Source organism: Stegodyphus dumicola, chromosome 7 (genome assembly GCF_044657685.1).
Source record: "Stegodyphus dumicola isolate Sdum_Otavi_A_Nest chromosome 7, ASM4465768v1".
Classification (NCBI taxonomy): Eukaryota; Metazoa; Arthropoda; class Arachnida; order Araneae; family Eresidae; genus Stegodyphus; species Stegodyphus dumicola.
Window position 1 is genome coordinate 145857401 of NC_140774.1, and position 13867 is coordinate 145871267.

Below are 13867 nucleotides of genomic sequence, written 5' to 3' on the forward strand. Positions count from 1 at the left end.
TTACTAAAGTTTATTAGCGATTTTATTGTAGAGTTGGGTGATTGAATTACCCTAATTCATTATTTTGTTTCAGATCTGCCTCCAGAATTGCTGGGCTGAGAATGGAACAGACATCCCTGTGCGTTGCCGAACAGAACGTGGCATTGCCTTGACCTTCGAGGCTTTTAAACTGGATACATGTGCTCGATGTTACTTCTATCTGCCTCCCTGGGCTTTTATTTCTAGTGATCGAAAACTTCAGTATGTACATACTATAATATATCTATAAACAGTAAAATCATTATTAATTAAATTTCTATTTTGCATTCAGTGACTTTCGCTGCAGTTCTGCGCTTTTATTTTATTTGTTTTGTACACCAGGACAAATTAGATGCTTATTTTATTGATAAAGAAGCTCAAAGAGTAATAAATAGCTGTTTTATTCCTATCAGAAGTTCAGACTCCAGTATGACTAAATTCAGTGACTAGCCTATCATGCAGCACTACAGCTGATCTTTTATAACTTAGTAAGATTTAAAAAAGAACATTTTCGTATTTAAAATCTTAACCAAGAATGTTCATGCAATTTTCGTCAATCATGGCCTACAAAAATATTAACAAGTTTATAAATGCCCATTTTAAAAAATCCTTTTTTTCTGGAATCGAAAATTTGTGATACAGCCTCTGTGACATCGTTGCGTTTTTGAAACTGCTGTTTCCTCAGGTGGTTATTTATGGGCAGTTAATCCGATGGGAAAATGTCCGTGGTATAGGGTGGCTGAGGCAGTATATCCCAGCCCGAGGTTTTAATCACCTCTTTTATCGCTTTTGCCGTATGATGTCTGGTATTATCTTGCAGGAAGAGAACTCATCTTCTGTTGACGAATGTTAGTTACTTGTGGCGCAGTGCAACTGAAATTCTTTGCACTTGTGACGAGCAGACCTCGGCGGCTGTTATGAATTTTCCACTTTCTAGATATTCATAGTGGATTATACTAGCGCTGGTCCAAAATTTTGTTTAAGAACGAAACTTTATTATAGCACGACAGCCAGGACATGCAGACGTTCAACCGTTGGAATTTGCTTTCCTCGAACAAGACTTGAGGAACCCACTTGCTTAGTTTGCATGTCAGCCCAAGGTCATGAAGATGTAATCGAATGGTTTCGTCAGGTTCTCCAAATCTGTGTGCCAACTCCTGCCGGGTCTGATGAAGTTTCTGCGTGATTTCCTCCTCCAACATGAATTTGTCGAACGTGGGATAGACGACTAACGTGAGGCTTGTCTTCAAGGCTCTCTTCTCCAGAAGAAAATCGGCTAAACGACTTTTGAGCAGTCCTTTCACTTAGTTCCGTCTCTCCAAATGCGGATCATATTCTTCTAACGCCCTCTACTGCTTTGTTTGCCAAGTTTGTACTCGTAAGGAAGAATATGCCTTTCCTTTTCCAATGAATGTTCTTTCAAAATTTGCACTTCCAACAAAACCGATAACGAAAGGTGCGATGCACTGAACAACTACCCACTGAATAAGGTTTGAAAGGAATGTAAACATATGATGTCATCAGAATCAATTTCGCTATACTAACGCAAAATTAACTATTCTCCAAAACCGCACGAACATTCTTTGTAATCTATTGTTTTCATTTTAGTTGTAAGAAAACTTAACCTTATTTCAAAAAGCTTATATAGTATTTTACGTTTCAAATTTTTAGATATAACCCAAGAAACGGATTGCTGTTTGACAATGGCACAAACACGAGCTATGCTGCAGATCCTGACAATACGACTCAAACAGTTTACGATACATTTCAGTCAGATTTGTTTGTAAGGAAATGGATGGCTTGCTGCAGGGCAGCACTCGAATGCTGCCACAAGATAACATCGGATCCTCTGCCAGTTTCAGGTAAGTTTTGGCTTTTACATCTAGCTAGGTTATTAATTAAATAGAATTTATTGCCAGCTACTCTCGATATAAATTAAATTTTGGGCTATCTAATATTAAAATTTTCGTTACAGTAAACCATTTATTGCGGTATGAATTTCTGTAAGTATTTTTGCTGTAAGTATTTCTGTAAGTTTCGAAGACTTTGCGAATAGGGGATTGTCCAGCAAAAGTCAAATAAATCGAACATTTTCAGATTTTTTGGGTATTATTTTTTAATTTTTATTACAATTTGCTGGATACCTTTTACGCTTAAATCACTGTTTTGCTACTTTTAATGAAAAGTAGCAAAACAGTGATTTAAGTTTCAGAAAAAAATGTACTTCTATTCAAAAACTCAATGAACTTTAAATTACCAAAAACCTTCCTGGATTTCTGGAATACGAATAAACGATCATTTCAGAAGTTGCATAAAGTAGTTTTCCTTTATCTATCAAAACGATCAAACAAATCGACATTATATTCTGTATTGCCCATTGCTAATGTTATATAAACAACATAAATTCATACTTAATAATTACAAATGAACACCATATTTGAGAAACAACTAGAGAAAAGTTCATTCTGTGTTATGCGGTAGGTAACTGTGTGTATAAGTCACTTAACTGAACATATCAATCAATATTTTAACAATAACGTACTAAGTATTGTGAGCAGTCATAGTGAAACATAAAAACAAAATCTGTAAACAAATCAATAATTGCATTGTGAAAATATTGTTAACCCGTTCTATATTTAAGGTCCAGTGTAAAAGATAATTACAATAAATACAAACAGGAGAATAAAATCAACTTACGTTTATTTAAGGTAGGAATATATTATGATTACAAAACATAAAAAGAGAGTCATGACATTCACTATTGTGTTACAATTAAAACGTGGTGGCTGGTTATTGAACATAGCTGAAGAACACTAAATAAAACATACCTTTAAACAAACAGGGTTAGTGGGGGCCCCAACACCATAAAGGAAATTTCACACAAAAATCTTGAGACTTAAAAGGTAATATGACTCGGGATATCTTTACAGGCATTTCGGCATAACTATGGGAAGGAAAAGATAGAAGTTAGCGTAACTGAAAGTAAACAAGATATGATATCAACATCGTCGCGGTCTGGCTCCGTTCTGCCGCTCAAACAGCAAATTCCGTCAAGAAGGTTCGTTGAGGTTATCATCTGTAGTCCCTTACTGAGAGGTTCAGGAGTCACTTCAGTTTCCCTTCACGGCTTAGCATATCGAGTATGATGTATATTTCCCGAACTTTCGGGGTCAGCCAGGCAGAAGATAGAAGAAGGTCTCATCTAGTCGCTGCAGCTGCCTGAAGCCTCAGAGAAAAAAAAAATGTCAGGGTCGATCCATTCCTCCTCTCCGTCTCTCTTCTGTCGTCTCCGTCTCTCCCTGTCTCCTTCGATAAAACACTGCGCAGCCGTTTTAGTAGCTGGCGCGTTTTTTGAAAACTTGGCGTAAATGGTGACTAGCAGAAAGCCAAAAAAGGCAACCCACACTCTGGATCTTCACGGGAAAGGGTTTCCCGACTACCAAAAGGAGCCGTTTCTCGCCATTCCATCCATTCCATCGTTCAACTTCCAAGGCCACACCAATGTGTCATCACAACTGCAGGCGGAAACAGGTGGAAAGAAACTAGCCTCGCTCCAGGGTCCCAGTCGATAATGCAGATCTTCTGTCTCAACGTATATTTTCCCCCACCATAAGTATGCTGTAGAACATCACCCTGCTAGCCTGGTCCAGCAAAACAGGGTCCCCTTTTCGTGAAACCCACATGGTAAAACTATCAAGCACTTCGCCCCCCACACATGGTGGAACGCTTAGAAGAAAGGAATTTTGGGGTGCAGTACAATTGCTGATAAGAATTTCCGCTGAAGGAAAGAGGGCAAGGGGTGAAAATCTCTGAACTAAGTTAATACAAAATGACTTTAGTAAATTAAAAAAAATGAAGCTACTAATTACACAACATTATAATACATAATAAAAATGTCAGCACTGTAATAATTGTTTCCTCAGCCACCCATTGAGACTAAACACAATTTATCCAAAAGAAATACAAATAGAATCAAATTATTTTTCTTCTACCGCCAGTCAGAAAGTATGTATTCGTTTAACGTTAAAAGAAAGAGGGATACCAATTAAATTACTCAAAGTTAAGAAAAAAAAATTAACACACAAAGGTGCAACAGCAAAGTTTTAAAATAAAAATTAAAGTTAAAAGTTAAACAACCTTAAGGGTCAAAACAACTAGAACAAAAACAAAAATCTAAGTCCCTAAACTCAAATTAAAATTAAACAACTTCAACTCAGAACTTTTAAAAGCAACCTAACCAAAAACTTAAAAGTTTACAAAAGTTACAATTTAAACTTACAACCCACTTTAAACAACAACAACAAAAAAATTAGAACTTCAATTACAAATCAAAACTGAAATAAGCAAAACAACTTAAGCTTAAAAAAATATATAACGATTAATACATAACACTAATTAATGAAGAAAATACCTGTATGTATAAGTACATCGTAGAAAAAAATAGCGAAATAAATGGTAAGTATGATCTAACAACTCTTTTGCCAAATAGACGAGCAGTTGCTACTGATTGCATTCTTTAGAAACAGTATTTTAAAGGCCTTGTCCCGGCGCAGACACTATGCACTTAAACATAATTCCAAACCTCCTCCTGGATTCTAGTTCGAGGTTGGCGATACGTCAGCCAATTTCGCTAACCGTTACATCGACCAGCGCGAATTTTGGCCCGAAACAACGATAGTGTACAGGTTTCCAGACTTGGGTTGTCTAATAAATGCAAATTGCAATTAAAAAGTAATATTATAATTTTTATTTACTTGCATGTTTATTGCATTTCTCTTCTTTATTTCTTGTGTATATCTTCTCACCAAAATGCTAATTTAAATCTTCCACCGCGAAACCAATTAACGTTTAACTCAAACCCTGAAACTCTCAGGAATTCATCGAAATTATCTGCGACTACAACACTAATTTTGCACTTTTTTGTGATAAAAATAGCTAAATATTTATGATAAATGTCTCTGCACAATATGACTAATTATACCTCAAAGTTGTTTAATAATTTTAATAATTTAATTTCAGTAAATGTCAAATTCTAGTAAATAAACTTGAAAAAGAGTTCATCAAATTATATGCAGAGAAAGATTTATGAAAAGTAGCCGGTTGTAACTTCTCTTTATAAAGTTACTCAGTATCAAGTGTAAATATCGAAATGTCATTATGCATAGAAACATGAAGCTGTTTCTGACAAGCTATCTAAATTTGTATTCTAAATAAACCTTTATTATTCATAACTTATTCAAATTTTCCGCTATTTGTTTGCACGAAATTACTATCTATTGCTTATGCATATTAGAGAGAATAAGTATACACATTTATCCTTAAGTTTCATCAGTATATCGTATAAGTTTATTATTCAGATGTCTGGCTTTAACAATTAAGTATATTAGTTAAGTATTCAGTGAACTTAACAGCTTATTTAAAGTTTAAATCAAGAGGAATAGTTAATGGTAAAGCTGGTTATCCGAAATATTTTGATATAACGTTAAATAGAAAGCGTGAAATATAGGTCTATTATTAGAATTATAAGAAGTTAAATGTTATCTTCCCGTGTATCTTTGTAGAACACTGGATTCCCCGGACAGTAAATAGAAAGCCGTGAATTCTATTCTTGGAAAACGCACGCATGGTTGAATTTTCTTTCCATCGGCTCCATGAAAACTAATGGCTGTCTAAAACTGAGAAAACAATAGTCAGGTCTTGTAACATGAAACATTTTTGTCATTATAAAATCAGATACGAGAAATAAACTATTATATAGCACCCCTTATGTACTTCCTGATTTTTATTGAAGCTTCCTATAGATTGCCATGAATTAAATTGTCACACAGCAATAAAAGAAAAAAATAAGAGCGTCTTTAGATGAAGATGTTTTTTCCTCTCTGTTTGCTTGTAACCTTAGGGATGTATACCTTGTAATACTCTGATAAGGTATTTAGAAAAAAATCGCATTTATATTTCCTGTTACTTATGGCTGTTCTTAAGGTTACTTGTTTATTTTTACGTAAGTATTTTATAAGTTCTTTTAACACATTTGAAAGTTTGTTTGTAATGAAATTTAGTTTATGTAATGCTCTTTCATATAATCTAGTTCTACCAACTCTTCATTCGCAACTTAAAACTTAAATAAACGCGCAAACATGGTGGCATTACTACGAGTACTTAACGATTAACTATATGAATTTTCTAGCTTAATGGGAGACTACAAGTAGCTTGCCCTGAACAGCGTATCTTTACGAAATTCGATCGTGTTCTTAGGATTATATTTCTCAGAAACTCAAGAGAAATCAGTAAGCATATAGAAACGAAAATGGTCGGCCCTAATTCCTTTTCCTACATTAGAAAGTTATTATACTTACGTATTAATGCAACCACTTTAGCTCAATTTAGTTCTTTTCTATAGATGGAAAGGGAAAATTTATTTATCAATGGATAAAAGGTATACTGCGAAAAAAAAGGGACAGTTCTATGTGTCCCGTTCTACTGGGCCTATTGAAGAAATTCAACTTGCGTTTTTAATGTCTCGAAAGCGCGACATAGGATATGTATTAGATTTATACATAGCATTGTTCTATGAAACATTATCAATATACATTTCAGCTCCTCAATGTTAATTGAACTTGATATATGTGTTTATTAATATCTCTTTTTTCATTACGCTTACTTGATTTCTTCTTCGAGAATTCAAAATTTGGTTTTATCAATATATAATTAGCACATTTTTTATGATTTATTTTTAAAATTTGTATTTTAAAATAATTTTTATGAATTTTTCGAAAACAATTTTCAATTATAACCCATAAAATCTTAAAGTAGATGTGCATCTAAGCATACCTGCAAAAAATTAGAATTTTTTATTCAAAATTTTCTAAGGTGTATGTAAATTTATATTTTGGCGCGTTTTGAAATTTATCATAAGCAATAATAAGGAAAATGTGGTTTACGCACTTTTTAAAATTATTTGAATGTATGAACGTTGACTTTTTTTCCGCTAGTGGATAATAAAGAAAAAGGAAAGGAAAATAGATTGCTATAAATTAAGAAGTTAGCCAAGTGAATTATTCTTGGCGCAAACTGAAAAAAATTCGCCAAGATAAATTTTTAAATTTCTCACCAAAAATTACAAAATTTAATATTTAGACATAATTTGAGTCGTAGAATCGAAATATGAAAAAAAATTGGTATATTATTTCAGAAAAATTCTGATTTTGTGTCAAAATACCTATGTTAGAAAAAAATGCTATATATAAATCTAATATATACCCTAAGTTGCGCTTTTGAGACATGGAAAACGCAATTTGAATTTCGTCAATCGGCCCAGTAGAACGGGAGATATAGAACTGTCTCCCTTTTTTTTTTTTTTCCTTTTTTTTTTTTTATTTTTTATTTATTATTTTTTTTTTTTTTTTTTCCGCAGTGTGCAAGGAACAAAGTCCAAATGAAAGGTACAAGCTGAAGGTTTTTGCGTCCTTTTCTTAGTTCTCAAAATAACGATATTTATCGCAAGTCGTAAACATTATCAATATATGAAAAATAAAAAAAAACATACCTTAGCAATTTAAAATATAAATTTTAATTATTGAATAAGGATTACGTAATGCACTAAAGAATAAAGCACTTACATACTTCTTCAAATTTTTCTATAATTTTATTCTGCTGTTCTTGTACCGAAGTACACAGCGATCTACTTTCATTTAAATAGCATCAGGGAAATGTGGAGATCGGTTTTGTACAATCCTCGGCAACAGCGGCTATGGAGGAATGCATATTCTCGTTGTTCCCTTTAGAAAAATTTCAGCAGAATTCTGTATTTTTGCAGAAATTTTACCGTAGTTTCTTCCTTTGTTGGTAAATTTCCCAAGCTAATTTTTTAAATCTAATTGTAGGGAAAAATATTATGATTTATTTATAAAAACCGTTGGAATTTTGTAATACGACAAAAAAGAATGCATTTGAAAACGGCGGCGATGTTTTGTTGATGGATTGTTATGAGCATGGTTGCCGGAAGAATGGTTATGCTCACATTGCCAGAGTCTAGTACAATCTCAAAATTTGGCAACTACTACTAAGGTGGTTGCATTAATACGTAAGTACCAAAATTGTTAGTTAAGATCTTGCACATCGTTCAATATTACAAGATTAATATGGAAGATACACAGGATAAAACGCAAAAGGTTTTATCTATGGATATTGTATCTTTTCTTTTGATATGACTTCAAAATGTAGTTTAAAAAGTTTTGATTTTTGAAGTGCATGAAAACCAAGTGTTTTGACCACAATGCTATTTTACATTAAGTGGACACTTAAACTGGTTGCAAATAACGGCACTGAGGCGGATGTTAAAGTATAAGAAGCAAAATTATGACGCGTTCGAAAACATTTGTTTGAGCCACTCATGAATCAAACTTATGATCCACAATGATTCATGAAATGAGTAAATTGATATGATTAAATAAATAAATTTAACCCCTGCATTCCAAATATTTGAGTCTCGCGACCTAAATTTTTACAGTTCCTTTGAAAAAATAAAAAGAAGAAAATGAGATTCATGTTGTCTTTTACTTCAGTATAGTCTTTTCAAGGTCATTTTATCCACCCCAACAATGCCTCATAACCATGGTAACGATTATTGCGAAACAAAATGCTCAAATCTGTAGTCTGCTAAAATGCTGAAGTTCCGCTGTGCGGTAATGACAACATACGTTCCGATCGTAAATGAGGAAAGGATCGTTACATTCTTGAAGTTCCTATTTTACAGTAACAGACTATAGAAGAGAAAAATATAACAGTGAAATAATATTAAGTAATATACACATATGTGAACAATTAATTTGCAGTCTAATAACTGTAAATTCGTTAATAAAATTTTTAATTATAAGTAAATATATATAATGAAGAAAAATTACTTGAAAACTTTATATAACCTACCAAATTTTACATCCACGCCATTAATGTGTTACGACCCACAATTTGGAAACCCCAGGCTCGAATGAAAACTGGAACGTGTTAAACACTTATGTATATATATTCTAAGCATATTTGGAAAATATGTAGTTATAAATTTTGTTATAAATTATAATTATTAATCGTCATGACAACGGTATGCTACTAAATGATACATTTTTATGTCAGATATAAATATTTGGACAATTTAATTTTTTTTAAATGAATTTTTTTAATAAATGTAGATTTTTGTTTCTAAAGTTACTGTAAAACGGAAGTTTGCAAAGTGAAGTATAAGAGTATATATAACTTCAATGGCTTAATATCATTACTATCTTTTAACACTCGAAAATATAATGAGTACAATGATATTATTTTTATTATTAAAGAAAAGGAAAATCACATATGCATTTCATTTCAAAGATTTTTTTCACCTAACAACAATGATAAAAGACATATTCATTTTTACATCTACTTTAGAAGCATCTACTAGTACTACTACTACTACAATGAAAAAACACATTTATTATGTTATATAACATTAACACATTATTGTATTGAACTGAAATATATTTGGCTTACGTGTATGCAATAAAATAATTTAGGCTATAATGGCCAAAGAAATGAAAGAAGTGTTATATGCTTCTTTGAAAAAGCATGTCTTGTTTTCAAATTCTGCTTTGAAACCGGTATATATGACTAGGCTGTATCACAATTTTTGCCTACTTTTTCTCATATCTGACGTAACCAGTAATCGAGTATTTAAGACCGCTGAACACTGATAGTTCGACCTGATTGATGTTCGATCCGAAGCCAAACGGATCGCCTGTATTGTTGGTTTTCGTGGTTTTTCCCATTTGTAACATGAATGCGAGCACATTTCGCTCAAAAAATTTTCCATGAAGGTATATTCAGGCAGGTAGCCCTCGTGGCTTTCTCATATTCAAAATAGCCTAACCTATTATATCTGATCTAAAGAATCAAAAAAGAAAAGAATGTAGTGTTTCCTAATTTTTTTTCCTTTATCGATGAATTCCTATGATCTCTGACTTAATATGTCGAGTAAAAGGCTGAACACATTAGATATTTTAGTTTACAAACGCACACTAATTTCATTGCAGTTACCTAAACATAGACACAAAGAAACCGCCCTTGGGACGAACAACTATCTAATACCGACGGCGGCTATATAAATATTCGCTGGAAAGAACTGAGAAGGAAGAATCTGGCGTTTTAAGAGCAGCTAACTATACTATTCTTTCTGGCCGAGACGCTGTGTTATATTGCTTCATCAATCACACTCCTGTCTGCCGTGATATCAGGCCTTGTTTGCGTTTGAGCTTACCGGAAAGCAAGAGGGCATCAGCAAGCAAAATCAAGAAAATACGAGTTAGAAGAACTCATTTAAAGGGTGTTTTTGATCCTTTGTATGCAGAAGTGAATGAAATAGGAGGAGTCAATTCTTTTTTGAATACACAATAAAGGGATCTGCTCAACTCGTGAATCGTGTTGCCTAATTTCAGTGCAATGAAGAATCACGATGGTGTAATACAGCTAAATTGATGTAATGTGAAATAGAGCCTGTATGAGCAATATTGGAATTTTTATATAATTGGAATTAATATATTATTAAACATAGTTTATTAGCATTTATTTTTGTAATTAGGTGGTGTTTGCTAATTTTGCGGAAAACCTGAGCTCTTTCATTATAATTTCAGGCTTAGTTTTGTTCGAATCTGAAGTAAAAATTGGTTTGTTTTTTTCCATATTTTTCCCCTATTTGTATACACAAAGTACACATTTGTATAACAAATAGCTCCGTAGATTTCCTTCTTATCTCCTTCTTTTTTATTTGTATATTGTAATTGTATTGGGTTTCAAAACACAAGGTAACGTAAAAAGTTAATACGTTGTAACATGTAAATTAATATGTATTATTTATTTTAACAAATAGAATGCAAAAAGTGTTTATTTAGAACCAGCCGAATGCTAAAAAAGTTTTGAAAATAGGAAGAAGAAATAACTAAATGGAAACTAGCGTCTTCTTACATTTCAAATTACTTCCTTTTCTTATCTTCTTTAGGTCAAATTACAAATTTCTAACTCACTGGAGAAACTGTTTCAGTGGTTTAAACATTTTCACTCCGCCATGGGTTTTTGTACCTAACTAGGAGTAATAATAATAGTAAAAATTAACGTAAATTGTTTAATTAATTTTAATAATTACTCCATGTTACAAATGTAGTAACACACTTCCAATGCTACTAAAATAAAAACAACCGATATTTCCCGATCAAAAAATCAGCTGCAGCTTGAAGAAAAGGACATGCGCTTGGTATTTTAATCAGTCAGCTATGTATCTAAATAGTACTAACATTTCTGGCTGATTTGAAGTTGTCAAATGATTGCTCTTTGGTACGGCGTTTTTTTATTCTTTAAGCCGTTAAGAGCTATCAAAATCTGCTACGCAAATCCATAGTCCCAATTGTATTTCCTACCAAAACCTCTCCTTGGACTCTGGGTTCAGCACATATTTAGAATGCCCCCATGCCACACAGACACTATACATTTACAAACATCGTTCCTTCTCTGGGGTAACCCCAGCCCTTCTGCACGGCAGTAAGCGTCGCTAACCACTATCTCGATTGCGTCGATCGAAAGTAATCTACCCAAAACTCAAAACGCGTGTGAATTTGCATTTTGCAATTATTTCATGAACAAATGAACAATTTCTCTTGATCAGAAAAAAAAAAAAAATGTTTTATTTTGAATCTCACTGTTTCAGCGATTTCACAGCGGAAATTCTTATTAGTTTGTGATCTAACTAACTGATTCATAAAATATGCTTGCTTTGAAAAAAAAATGAAAAATAAGCAAATATTTTCATTATTCGTAGTATAAAGAATTTCTTCAAATTATGCGAAAGCATTTTGATTCATTTTTTTCGAAAATTAAAGTAGTCGTGGAAGTATATCAAAAAGAGAGCTACAAGGAATTGTTAGAAAAATAGGTACATAAATAGTTTCTTCGGAATGTGTACTTTATAAAAGAATTGAAAAACATTACACTTATGTTTATAGATCAACCTTATGTCGATGTTCGTAATACGGTTTAACTAGCTCATGTAAAAAAGGCCACCCTGTTTTGTCTGCCAAATTTTTAATAATAAGAAAACTTCCCTATTATCCATAGTGTCTAAAAAAGCATGAGAAATTGCTACATATTGGGTGTTTCATTCTCCTTTTGGACCCACCAGCGGCCGAGCCGTAAAATCGCTGAACACTGGTAGTTTGGTCCGAGGTTCGAATCCCGCGAAGGGTCTGGCTGTATGGGTGCTTTCGTGGTTTTTCCCCATGTGTAACGTGTATACGAGCCAGTTTTCCTTAGAAAGTCATCCACGAAGGCATCCCTTCCCTTAAGCAGATAGTCCTAGTGTGCTTTGCCATAATTAAATACACGCATACACATTCTCCTATTGTGATTACAGCTTGAACAGTAGTAATTAACTTTTAATTTTCAGATTTGATCTGAGCCTCTGAATTAACAATTTATAAATTGTATTGTATTAAAGATTTTGTATGAGAGTACTTTATTAAAGATTTTGAAGGGGTTAGAAATGTAAGCTTTTTTAACGTTTTTTCAGAAGCCAGATTTCATATATATCTTCTCTGCGATTTTGTTTAGTCTATTTGCTTAATTCGAGTTTCATGATGATTAAGTTCTTTCAGTTTCTTCCAATCTTCATTATATTACAGTTTTATTTTCAGTACTTTATTCAGGTTATTCTTTTCTAATTTTATTGTTCTAGTTTATCTTTATTACTAATTAACTAAGAAAATATACATTGTTATGAAATTTTCTTTATCTTCTTCCTATGACTATATATTTCCTTATGTTCAGAAAATTAATGTAAAATATTCAGTCCCTTTTTCGATTTAATACGTACACAGAGGTTCTTTCAGTGTTTGTCATATAATTCAGTAATTTTATTAAATTTTCCAGTTTTATTAGATTATTGTTGCAGTATTGTAGTTCATAACAGAAGCTTTCATTTAAGAAAAGTGCTTTTTTTCTCGTGAAAGAATTTGATCGCCTTTGCTATTTAACGTTCAGTAAATTCTTAGATGTCTTGTTAAAATCCTTTACTTAATGAAGTCTTAGAATTAATGAATGTAATAATTATTTTTACATCAAAATGGATAATTGAGTGGAATGAATAATTAACTTGAAGCATTGATTATTAATGATTTCCTAATGGCTTTAGTTAAACAAATGTATTGTTTTAGTTATATAAATATATTTAGATTAGAAATTTTTTAAATTGAAATATACTGAATTATAATTACAATACCTATAATTACTCATTTTTATTGCCTTTGAAATTGTTATTTGATATACTGCAGAGTAGAAAGAGCGTGAGGAATAAATGAGAATAAATTTTGTTGTTTCCCGAGGTTGAAAATAAGATTTTTCTATTCTCTGACTGATATGTTAAATGTTGCCTCTCCACGATACACGAAATATTACTTATAAAGTTTAAAAAACATTATTTGTTCTAATAAATTTTAAGCAAATTTAGATTTACTATTATGTAAATTCGGTTGTTGAGTTTCATTCATACTAATTGAAAACAATAAATTTTGATAAAATTAAAGCTCTTGCCGAATTAAATCTTGTGTTTTTAGGGATTACTTCAGATATTATAGTTAATAAAAATGTATTAAGATATGTTAAAGTTATTTCATATGCGTAATTTAAATTTAGATATGTTTCTGAGGACTTTTTTAGCCATTAATTTATATTTTCCCCACCATTCCGAAAATTTCTTAAATATTAAGTATTCAAGAATTTTATTTTGCCCTGTTCAAACCTGCCGGAGTTCAAACTGCCCTGCCTTGCTGAAGGAGTG

At 32.2% G+C, this 13867-nt stretch overlaps 1 protein-coding gene across 2 annotated transcripts in view; it reads left to right on the top strand.

Annotated features, from left to right (window-relative positions):
- Positions 1–13867, top strand: part of LOC118189561 (calcitonin gene-related peptide type 1 receptor-like) — a 501544-nt gene that overhangs the window by 204392 nt on the left and 283285 nt on the right. For both annotated transcript variants that reach the window (XM_035360181.2, XM_035360189.2), the window contains exons 2-3: positions 74–240; positions 1690–1880. In XM_035360181.2, the coding sequence (XP_035216072.1) occupies positions 74–240; positions 1690–1880 (358 nt within the window). The remainder of the gene's footprint in view (positions 1–73; positions 241–1689; positions 1881–13867) is intronic.